This window comes from Camellia sinensis, chromosome 1 (genome assembly GCF_055761805.1).
Source record: "Camellia sinensis isolate YWXY chromosome 1, ASM5576180v1, whole genome shotgun sequence".
In the NCBI taxonomy this organism is placed as follows: Eukaryota; Viridiplantae; Streptophyta; class Magnoliopsida; order Ericales; family Theaceae; genus Camellia; species Camellia sinensis.
The window spans coordinates 74,579,401-74,591,907 of NC_138961.1; the positions used below are offsets into that span (position 1 = coordinate 74,579,401).

The window sequence follows — 12,507 nt, forward strand, 5'->3', positions numbered from 1 at the left end:
TCATGCAATTAAGCTTATTGAAACAATATAATATAATAGTTCGGAGACCGGGGTTGTCACAGTCTCTCCTCCTTAGAAAGTTTTGTCCTTCAAACTTAAGTTACCTTCTGATGGAAACAAATGCGGATATCGTTGCTGCATCTCTTCCTGTTTCTCCCAAGTGGCCTCGTTCCCATAATGTTCTTTCCACTTGACTTTCACCATAGGGATAGTTTTGTTTCTCAATTGCTTCACTTGCCGATCAATGGTTTGCACAGGCCATTCTTTATATATCATATTCTCGTTTAAAGTAATCTAGTGGTGATCAATCACATGGAATGGATCTCTAAGATACCCACGAAGCATGGATACATGGAAAACATTATGCACTTGTTCCATTCCCAGTGGCAAAACAACACGGTAATCAACAGGACCCAATCTCTCGGGAATTTGAAACGACCCAATGTATCGAGGAGTCTATTTTCCCTTTTTGCCAAATCTTGACTGCCCTTTCATTGGTGTTACTTTGATAAATATGCGATCCCCCATTTCATACTCCAAGTCTTGTCTTCGTTGATCCATATAGCTTTTCTGTCGGCTTTGTGCAGTTTTGAGTCTTTCCTGAATGATTTTAATCTTCTCGGTCGTTTCTTGCACAAGTTCGATTCCATAAATAGCCCTATCACCAACCTCTGTTCAACAAATTGGCAATCTACACTTTTTGCCATATAGTGCCTCATATGGTGCGATATCGATGCTAGCGTAAAAACTGTTGTTATAAGCAAACTCAGCCAATGGCAAATACGTTTCCCAACAGCCCTGAAAATCCAAAACACATATACGAAACATGTCTTCTAAGGTCTGAATAGTCCTCTCAGTTTGCCTATCAGTTTGTGGATAAAATGCTATACTAAATCTCAATTCTATTCCCATTGCATCCTGTAGACTATGCCAAAATCTAGAAACAAATTTAGAATCTCTATCTGATATAATAGACACTAGAACCCCATGCAGTCAAATAATTTCATCAATGTAGATAGTAGCAAGTCTATATGCAGTAAATGAAGTCTTTACAACAAGAAAATGAGCAGACTTAGTTAGTCTATCAACTCTAACGCAAATAGAGTCCATATATCTAGGTGTTCGAGGTAGGCCAACAATGAAGTCCATGGTGATATGTTTCCATTTCCATTCCAGGATAGGAAGAGACTGAAGCAAACCGGCCAGTTTCTGATGCTCCAGTTTTACTTGTTGGCATTGTAAGCATTTAGAGTTGAAGTCAGTAATCTCTCTTTTCATGTTGGGCCATCAATACACTAACTTCAATTCTTGGTACATTTTGGTGTTTCTTGGGTGCATAGCAAACACTGACTTGTGGGCTTCCTCCAAAATTTTTCTTTTTAAATCTACATCATTTGGAATACACAATCTCCTTTGAAATTTCAACACAAAATCTTCAATCATGAATCCCAGTTTGGGCTTGGTATCAAGTTCATCACAAATCTTCTTCAAAAGATCATTGTTCATTTGCTTTTGCTTGATTTCTTCGATAATGGCAGGCTGTGCAGACATTGTTGCTATCAAGCTATCTTGTTCAAAAGGCACCACCTCAATTTCGAGTTTTTCAAACTCCAGTAGCAACTCTCTCTGATTAGTGAGTAAATAGGCAAGATTCTCCACATTCTTTCTGCTAAGTGCATCTACCACAATATTGGCTTTGCCCAAATGATAGTGGATTTGCAAATCATAGTCTTTGATTAATTCAAGCCATCGCCTTTGATGCAAGTTCAACTCCTTTTGTGTGAAAAAGTATTTCAAGCTCTTATGATCTATATACACTTCACATTTGGCCCATACAAATAGTGACGCCATATTTTTAATGTAAACACAACTGCAACAAGCTCTAGGTCGTGTGTAGGGTAGTTCTTCTCGTGTAGCCTCAACTGTTGAGAGGCATATGCAATCACCTTGCCATTCTACATTAAGACACAACCCAAACCCTTATAAGATGCATCACTAAATATTACAAAACCTTTGGTACCTAAGGGAATAGTAAGAATTGGAGTGTAGATACCCCATTTTGACAACCCATAAGACTTAGGTGTTTGGTTTGATACACTTGATGATGAAAGTTGAATCATGTGCTTTGAATTCGCAGCGATTCGGATTCAGTCAGGCTCTCGAAATAACCTAAAATCTTTAACAGTAACCTTGTTTGAACCCTCTAAGTCCCATTTTTAGGCCCTTTTCCACCCTGAGCTGAGTTTGAACTAAAAAACAGGGGAGGGCATCAAAGCCCGGCCCAGCATCAGTGATCGCTAGCCGTGGCTATGAATGGTCGGTCTGCCTTTGGTGGCGAAAAACACTGTTTTAGGTGGGAGGCCACCAACTATCTACGGTTGAAGATATTTATCATGTTTTGAGCTCAAATTCTATAAAAATGAAGTTGTGTTATTGTTTTGAGGGTTGAACAAAATTTAGAAAGCCTATATACACCTTGAGAGCTCTTCCCTACTCTTTCTTCTTTATCAAGCAACCTTTGAGCTAACCTAGCTTCCTTGTGTCATCTCCATACACTATACACAACCTTGTCTCACCATCTTAGAGCCTTGGTTGATCTTTGAGAAACATAATTCAAGCTTGAGAGTGTATTGGAGCTTAGTTTGATCACAAACAACAAGCTTACTCCCTTGAGAGGTATAAGCTTGCTATCTTCCTTTTTGCCTTCACTTCTTTTATTTACTACTTAGTTCTTATTATTTTATGTTGCTTTGATCCTATTTGAAGTGTTTAAGATTGGGTTTGAAGAGCTACCAAAATAATCGAGAGAGTTTAACACTCTTTCTATATCTTTACCTATAGCTCAAACCTTTCTTTTACACTCATTTTCTTTGCTCTTTACACTGATTTTTAGAGTTTAAAAAAGGCTAAAAATCATGTTTCGAGGTTTCAAAAGTGGAGGGGTTAGCCACCCCTCCTTGTTCTTGCTTCCTAGCATTGTTTCATCTCTTTGTTGTTAGGCTTTTTAGGCTCTTTTCATGCATTTTTGAGCCTCTATTTTTCATGTATAAGGGCTTTTTTAGGCTGTCCAAGCCTTTTAAATTAGTTCATGCTTTGTTTAGTTCATTTATTGTCTCATAAGTTTGCATACATAACTTGTTACATGTTGTTCGAAGCTTTTCTTTACTCATTTCCAAGTCTAAAAGTCTAATTTTAACAATCAATCCACCATTCATCTCTTTCATTCTTGAGAATGATTTCAACCGATTGAGGTTGCTCAAAACATGTAAGAAAGACTCCTACTTAATGGCTTAATCTTTTCGAAGATTCATTGCCAATGGTATAGTCTCTCTCTCTCTCTCTCTCTCTCTCTCTCTCTCTCATGTTTTTGAAGAAACTCTCGTTTGACATTACTTCTTGTTTAGAGGACTTTAACATCACCATGGACAAATGGACTAAAGAGTGGCAAGGCTTCATAAAATTGGTTTAAAACTTGAAACAACCCATATAAAGAAAACGGTTAGAATTGCTTGAACTTGGCCGGGCGTTATGCCAAGTTCCTTGTGTCAAGAGTTGTCACATGCTAATTCATGGCATTTTGATGATTTTTGAAGCGTTGCAACCTCCCTCTGTGAGCTTACTCCATGACGAGAGGGAGGGGTGGTCTTATTCATTGCATTCATTGACTTTTCGTCCAAAATTGTATCCGAGATCATCAAGCAATCAATTTGTCCATTGATGGCTTTGGAATCAATTTCAACCTTCTCTTAAGGCTTTCCCATGACAGAGAAGAAAGAAAGGGACAAACAGAGCTTGAGAACACTTTGTCTGCACTGGTTCACCTTAGACACACAAAAACAAAGTTTTGCACCAAATTGATGCATGGCCAGTCATCTGTAGACCTGGCCGGCCATCATTGATGCATGGTCGACCCTCAGTGCATGGCCAGTAGTGCAGTTTTATAGGAAAACAGACAGTGGCTGAAGGTGAAATAGAGTTGGCTTGGACAGATAGAGTAGCTCTCAGGTGCTGTGTATACAACCTTCATCCATCTTCACTTACATCTTTGTCGAATGCGATTAATTGTTTCATTAGTGTTATGATTATTATAGTTGTAAATTAATCTTCTTGTAATTAGTATTGTTATAGCCATTGCTTATTGATAATTGGTATAGCTAGTTAAATTGTTTTAATAAAGTAGTTAATTAGCTTAGTTAAGTTAATTATTATTCATTCGCCCAGTTTTGTAATAGTTAGTTTAATTCGGACTTTCGGACATTGATTCAAACCCTCCTGCGTGAGGGATCAAATGTTGTAATAATGTGTATGTCTTCCAACCCCACGTCTTTCTCCCTTTTATTTAATTGCTTACGATGGTTAGTTTAGAACATCACGTTTCATTAGCATTCTCATGTTTTGCATCCACGTGTCTTGCATGCATCCAAGGTTCGGCTCATCAACTAACCAAATGTTTAAATTCATTTCTTAAATACGTGATTTATCACAGGTCTTGAATCAGATCACATGCCATATTCATAGCCGAGCCTATATAATACATAATGCATGCGTTGCATTAGTCATATTGCATTTAATTAGAAACATGCACATTTTTTCTAATTATTTTGCTTTGTTTTGCTTTGGCTCGGAGTACTAGGTGAGCATTTACTTGCTTTAGCATATTCCATTGAATGTTTGTATTGCATGTCAAAGCATATCTTCCATGAGACTAATTGCTTAAATGATATAACTGTTTGATTGCCTGTGGATAAAGGCTAGGTGCTTGAATTGGGATTGTTTGATTAAATTTTTGCCCACTTTTTCAAGTGGCAAAATTCCCAAAACATTTTCAAAATAAAACATGAAATCAAGTGTTCCAATTCGTACAAACTAGTCTATACCTTACATGCGCATCACATAGCAAAAAAATACCTAATAAATCGGAACAACAGCATATAATGTAAATAAGAAACACATCATGATTAGTAGAGCCCGATCTTTGATCGAGCGAGTGGGGTGCTCAATTCATGACCTTCCCCTCTCGTACCTAAGTTCCCAAGCCAAGACACTTTGGTGATGATGGACTAATGGCCTTTGGCATGAGTCTCGAGTTTCCTAAATTTTTCAAAAATATTTAGGTGGCGACTCTGAAATTAGGCAAGACAGTCCATTTTTGACATTTGATTCAAACAATCAATTTTTCAAAAAGTATTGCCGGATTTGGACTTTTTTTGTGTTTTCACTGTTTCACATTGCACTTGTGAAATCAGATTCAGAACCACAAGTGGAGTCAAAACTGTAGGGCTATTCGCCTTCCGAAAGGAGCGCGAAAAGTGGAGCTACAGTTTTTGGCGACTCTGCTAAGGAATTTAGAGAACTTGACTTGAAACTTATGATGTGACTTTTTATTTACACTTTTATGTTTCTTTGCATTTGCATTTGCATTTGCATTGGTGCACTTAAAATCATTGTGTTTTCTGATTGCTATTCCTGGATGGTTTGGTGGAGGCTTGCCCAAAAAGGCTTGCCAATAGGCTGACCGGTCATGGGCTTTGCCATGTTGGGAACACGACCCTTGGATCTGGATCACCGTTGTACCGCTTGATCCACCTTTCACTTCTCGGTGTTAGGTGTGAGAGGTATATTAGATAATCTTGCCAAGGTATCCTTTTAACCATTTGACCTAGTTGTATATCGTGAAGCTATAGTGACCATTCCAATTTAGGACAGGATGCCACCCATTTGTAGGATGTCGTGAAACTTGTTGTTTGAAAATAGTGCAGCTTAGATCATGCCAAAAATCTAGGACAGGGTAACCCTACCCCCTCATAGGAGTGTTTTGGTTCTTTTACTTGACATATGCTTTTACAGTGAGACTATATAGGATGGTTCATATTAGTGAGGTTCGAAAATAGAGTTCAATGGGGATTTCAGTTCAACTATATGTCTTGATTGTTGTGAATTGGGGCCAAGGTGCTGTCCAATTTTTGATTTTGTTTTGTTTTTTTTTGCTAGGTAGTTTACCATCATAGCTTCAGAAAGACCTGATATTCCCCAAGTTGTGTGGACTCGTTTCGGCAGGCTGTGCAAAGCTCGAGACCTTGTTGGTGGTCAGCCCGTGCTAGTCTCGCTTCCTCTAGTCACTCGACGAAGAAGGAACAGTCGACCAGTAGATTCAGCACAAAGCATTTCATAAACACCTACCCGTTCCTAGTTAATCAATTCACCAACATCAAGTTCACCCAGATTAGTAATGGCACAGAACACAACACCAAACGCAGAGGAATTTGCTGCCATGATGATTGACATCCAAAGAACTATGGACACTATAAACCAGAGGATGGCTGCACAAGATGAGGTCATTGCCGATTTGCGGTGTACATCTGGGGCATCAATATCAACCGTGCATTCGGTCCTAACTGCTCAGCTAAACCCAGATCCACCTCCACTAGCAGAAAATCTATCAGTCCCAGATCCTCAGGACATATTTCCCCCACCTCCATCTTATTATCCTCCAGTCCAACCTCCTGTAGGGATTTTTTCTTTCGATATTAATGATATTGATCTAGCCTTGGTCAAAATCGCCAAATTGGAGAAAGCATTGGAGAAATCTCAGGGCTTCAACTCTATTCTGGATATCAAAGATGAGTACACTGAGGCTTCGGTTAGACTACCGGAGAAATTTAAGATGCCCTACATTGACAGATTCGATGGGAGTGGGGATCCAATTGTGCATGTCCGACTGTTTTCGGATGTATTAAGGCCCATGGGTTTGTCTCAAGCGTAGAAGCTTTCGTTGTTTGGAAGGACCCTGTTTGATGTGGCAGCCATATGGTATGCTAAATTGGAGGATTCTACAAAACGAAATTGGGAGGAGCTATTTGAGGCATTTGTCAATCAGTACTCATATAACGCTCAGATAGAAGTAACCATCAGTGAGCTGGAAGCTACAACCCAGAATCCCAAAGAATCGTTTATCGATTTTGTCGCCCGGTGGAGAGCCAAGGTAGCCTGAATGACAAATAGGCCTATTGAGAGGGAACAAGTTTGCCTAGTGGTCCAGAACCTAGAGCCAGACATGTTATAGAGAATAATAGTAGCGCCATTGTCCATGTTTGCTTCCTTACATGAGCTGGGGGTCCAGATCAAGAGTGCATTTAAAAAGGGTATTATCCATAGAACAAATGAACTCGCAAGAAGGTTGTTCTCCCGAAATACCAATGCTAGTAGTAGCACTATTCCACGGCCTGCGGATGTTAGTAATGTTGTCACAATGGCTAAGATGGCTGATTCCTTCGCTACTGCCACAACCTCATAGCCTTCACAAAATACTGGTCCACCTCGAAACCGTAGTCTTTACCCCTCTCCATATAAGCCCAACTCAAGCCTTCAAGTTATTGATGCGAAAGGGGTATCTCAAGCCTCTCTATCCTCGACTACTTCTAGACCCATTGCCACCCAAACACAACCCTACCCAATACTATATCTTCCATCAACAACATGGCCATCCCATAGACATGTGCTACCGCCTATGTCATGAGATTCAGGATCTCATCAACAACAAAGTCATCACCCCACCCGCAAAACCAAATGTAACGACCAACCCACTTCCTGCACATAACCAAGTCCTCCCGTCCAGAAATATTAACTACATCCATACACTATCACCCACCTTTAACCCCAGTATATACATTACCTCATCCCACCTACCAAACCAGAGGTGGTCATTCCAGAAGGCATAGACATGTGCATGATGGATTTAACACCACAAACCCCATCCAGGCCTATGGCAGTGGAAATGGAGAAAGAGAAGAATGCCCTAAAGGCAGGGTCGCTTGATACCCGCGTTATAGAGAAGGGGGTCTTGCTTGTGGAGGAGTATGATCCCAACTTATACATTGTGGCAGTCGATTAGCCAAAGCCATTAGTCATATTGCTAGATTTTCTCAGCATTAATGCTATCAGGGAAGGCCAAATGGTACAGGATCAGAATGAGTGGCCCGAGCAAGGCCTGCATGACTTAGCAAACCTAGAGGAGGATCTGGAAAAATTAGAAGAGGATTTGGAGGATCTTTACTTCTTTGAGAAAGAAGACACAAGTTGTGTACAGATGGGATAGTGGGACCCAAGCCAGCCAGAAACTACCAATGGTTGGTTAAGTGAGGAAGAGTCTGATGTGGAGGAACAGGCATGAGAGATCAGGGGAGAAGAGGAAACTGCTATTAAGGGTAAGGTTGAGGCTGCACTTCTTACTGAGAAGGAACAAGCACTGGAGCAGTTTCAAAAGGAAAGGATAGAGGAAATCCAAGCAAAGATAGCTCTTAAACAAGGCAAAGGAAAAGAAAAAGAAGAACCTGAAACAACGGTGGGCGATGCCCAGATAACCAGAAAAGTTGAATGGGATCCCAATGACTGAAAGAGGATGTTGAGGAAACTCGAAAAGTATCGGGATGTTGAAACCTAAGTTGCGGTAGAGGAAGAATGGTACGATAATGGGGCACGTAATGTTAATATGCTCCGGATAGAACCCGATGCCAGTCTGGTCTTGACTTCGGGAGAGTGGTGAGAGGACAACAACCCTAGTCACGCATACACTGATGAAGGTTGGAAAGTTAATACCCCAGATGACACCTGGTATACCAATGAGATTAATCATATGACCTGGAGCGGTTGGTACTTCAAAGCCACAGCGTTAGACCAGCAGAAAACCTCTGGAAAGGAAGTCAAGAAAGCAAAAGAGAGGGATGTAGAGGAGAACATGGTCTTAAAACAGCTTAAGAAGATTCAGGCCGACATATCCATTTGGGGACTGATAATGGCGTCTCAGGAACATAGGCAAGCCTTGCTTGAAGCAATGAACTAGACCAAACTGCCCATTGATACCACCGCTGACCAATTCGTGTCACTGGTCACCCCCAGAGACGTTATGCTAGTAATATGCTTCATAGATAAAGAATTGCCTACCGAGGGTGCCAACCACTACAGGTCTTTGTATGTAACCTTGGAGAGCCAAAAAGAATGGATTTCGGTGGTATTAGTAGATACGAGGTCAGCAATCAATGTGTGCCCTGTTAGGACTGCCTATGCCATTGGTTTGAGGCTGATTGATTTTACACCTACGACCCAAGCTGTCCGGGCTTATGATAATACAAGCTGGGATGTCATGGGAACATTCAAGAGCAATATCGTGATTGGCCCGTCTGAACATGAGGTAGAATTCCACGTCATGGATGTTCCGGCCGCATTCAACCTGTTATTGGGAAGGCCCTGGCTCCATCAGATGAAGGTTGTGTTATCAACAGTCCATCAGTTAGTGAAGTACCCCTTCAAAGGCGGGATCACCACTATGTACTCTGCCATCCATCCTCCCCAAGGAACTACCGCACCACTACTTGAGGTTACACATGGGGAAGATGATGTGTTCCTTTCCGGCTTCTCTCTAGCAGAAGCCCGATTGGTCCAAACCATCATGGCAGAAGGTAATGGGAATTATGTGAGTACGCAATCCATATACATGATGAACAAGCAGGAGCATATGCCTGGGTCAGGACTAGGTCAAAGTGGCAGGCAGAGATGTATCGTTGCTAAGAAGCTGAGTCATAACCCTCATGCCTTCGGGCTGGGATACAAACCTATCACCGTAGATTGGCAGAGGAAAGGGAAGGATCTAAGAGAGAGGCTGAAGGCAAAAAGGACCGGGAAACAATATGAGTTAGTTCACAAACCTATACGGGGAACCCTGAATGGACGCTTTGTTCACCAAGGGGAAGATTTCCCATTTTGTGGATTCCCAGAGCCTTGGTATGACTGGGAAACAAAGACTAGGTATCCAAGGTTTGAGATCTTTTTCGGGCACCAGTTACCAGAAGAGGAAGATGAACAGGCAAGCCTAAGCACTGATACAGATCAAAGAAAGACTGCAAACTTGGATATCGAAGAAGAGGAGTTGGTGGGAAAAGCATTGGCTGACTTACTGCTAAGTCCACTGTTGGAGCTGAGACCACCAACTTGGGGGATAGTTTTACTATCTCAATGATCGGGGATAACCCAGCAGTGGATTTCTCCAATCTTATCGTGAGGCTCCACGTCTGGTATGGAAGTTCGAGCAAGGCGTGATCAATAGTTCTGAATTAGATAGTGAGTTTGGATTTGATTCCATTGAGTCTGTGGAGTTGGAGTCAGATTCGAGTTCCTCTAAGTCTGGTACTTCTGGGAGTGGTAACCCGATGCCAAAGTCCTGTCCAGGTCATCTTTTACTTTTCCTTTGAGTCCATTGTAATCAAAGATCCAGACTTTTTGAATGGGAATGTTGTGAATGTTACCTACTTCTCAGTGCCTTTAGTTTGTTGTACTGATCTTAATTTTCAAAATTTTGACATAAACGAAGAGGAAGAAATTCCTTGGGTTTTGAAAATTTTGGTTGATCATGAGGAGGAGCGGCGTGTTAAGCCTTGTACAGATGAAATCATATCAATTAACGCGGGTACTGAGGAAGATCCTTGCTTGGTCTAGTTCGGGTCCACGCTGTCTTCGGAGGAACATGAGCATTTAATTGCTTTATTAAAAAATTTCAAAGATGTTTTCGCGTGGTCCTATGAAGATATGCCTGGAATTGATGCTAAGAATGTATAGCATTGGATCCCTTTTAACCCTGAGGCCTGGCCAGTTAAGCAAAAGCTGCGTAGAGTTTGCCCAGATTGGGCTTTGAAGATTAAGGAAGAAGTTAGCAAACAAATTAAGGCAGGGTTCTTGCTTGTATTTGAATATTCGACGTGGTTGGCCAATATTATTCCAGTTCCGAGGAAGGATGGCAGAATCAGAGTCTGTGTCAACTTCAGAGATCTGAATAAGGCTAGTCCGAAGGATGATTTTCCACTTATAGACACCCCATTTTTGACCGACCTTAAGACTCAGACGTCATCGATTGAGCGCTTGGTGATGGTGCATATTGTGCTCGTTCTGAGGTTACAGAGTCTCAGCTGAGAGCCTTGCCTCCGGACTTCGGGACTCTTTTGTGCTTCGCCTCGGTTTGCGAACCAAGTTCTGTTCTCTCTTCCCGAAGGGATGGAGAGGTCTCGTAGACCATCTCTCAGTGGCCGTTTTTTGTGGTCGTAGACCACTGTTCCCGTTTGGAGACCAATTTCTGGTTTTCGGAGCCATCGACCGTGTGCCTTAGTTCGGGACCGCTTAACTACCTCCGTTTGCTCCGATTTTTGGCACACACCTTATTTCCTCTCCTTAGAGGGACACTGTGGCCCGGGAGACCACCTTCGTGGTCGCACGCCACTTTCGATGCTTAATAGTCAGTTTTCGGGGCCCCCCGCTGCGCGTTTTGGCCCCCGAACCTTCGTTTCGCATCGGTGTGGGTTCATTTTTGGCATGGACCCTAGTTTCATTGTTAGGAAGGTGGTAGTAGGGTGGGAGACCACCTTTTCTTCTTGGAGACCACCTTTCCCCGGTTGGCCGCTTTTTCTTGACAAGTAAGTGGTCTCCCACACTTTTGAGCCACAATTTCTGGTCTCCCATACCACCATTAAGTTGCATTCACCTGGGAGACCACCAATATGGGTAGGCCGACCACCTTTTCAACTTGAACCATTTGACCCCTGGTCGGCCGACCAGGGCAAGTGGTCGGCCGACTAGTTCTGCTTTTTTGTCTCTTTGAGTGCTATCCAGCTGTGCCAGCTGGGAGGCATTTTCCCCATCCTCCGAGGATTGACCCTCTTGTTTTGGCTTCTTAAAGAAGCTTGGTCCCTTTTTCTTAGCTTCTAAGAGAAGCTTGACCTTTTGTTGAGCTTCTTGAGGAAGCTTGAGAGCTTCTTGAGGAAGCTTGACCCCTTTGGTCTAGCTTCCTCAAGAAGTTGACCCTATTGGTTTAGCTTCCTTTAGAAGCTTGGCCTCTTTGCTCCAAGCTTCTTAGAGAAGCTATGGACCTCCTCTTCTATAAGAGGGAGCCTCTCCCTCATGAGCCAAGGTTGAAATTTTTTGGCTAAGGCATATACATACACCTCTCTCTATCTCTCTACATCCAAGCCCCAAAGCCCCATTGTTCTTGCCCTATTGCACTACACCTCCTATCCTAACACCTCCACCATCACTCTAAGCACCTTGGAGCTGATTTTCAGAGGTTGAAGGCTTACTATTTTGGTCCAGAAGCTGTTGGCTCTTTTGACTACAACGGCAACTCTCATTTTTCCTCTTTTTAACATTGGTTTGCTTCATATCTTAGCCTAGTTTGCAAGCATATTTGGGCTTTGTCATAAATTGAAAAAAGTCTCATTTTAAGCTTCTTAACATGTTTGTTTAAGACCTGTTTTCTGTTGGGGGTCATATACCCCCTTGCATGCTTCATTTCTCTTTGTTTTGAGCCATGCATTAGGGCCTTTGTGTTGAGCTTTGTTGGCCCTTTTGTCCACTGAAATCCAGTGGATTTTCAGTGGTTATTATGTGTTTTTGAGCATCAAAATCAGAGAAGGGTGACCCTCTCACCCCTTGTTTTGTTTTCTAGCATTATTGGCCTTACAAAGGAGC

The 12,507-nt window shown here is 42.0% G+C and overlaps 1 protein-coding gene across 1 annotated transcript; it reads right to left on the reverse strand.

The window, feature by feature from the left end:
• Positions 1-1,287: 1,287 nt before the first annotated feature.
• On the reverse strand, positions 1,288-1,851 carry LOC145802331 (uncharacterized). Its single transcript, XM_082895046.1, has one exon. The coding sequence runs from the start codon at positions 1,849-1,851 to the stop codon at positions 1,288-1,290; it is 564 nt and encodes a 187-aa protein (XP_082751172.1).
• Positions 1,852-12,507: the final 10,656 nt, after the last annotated feature.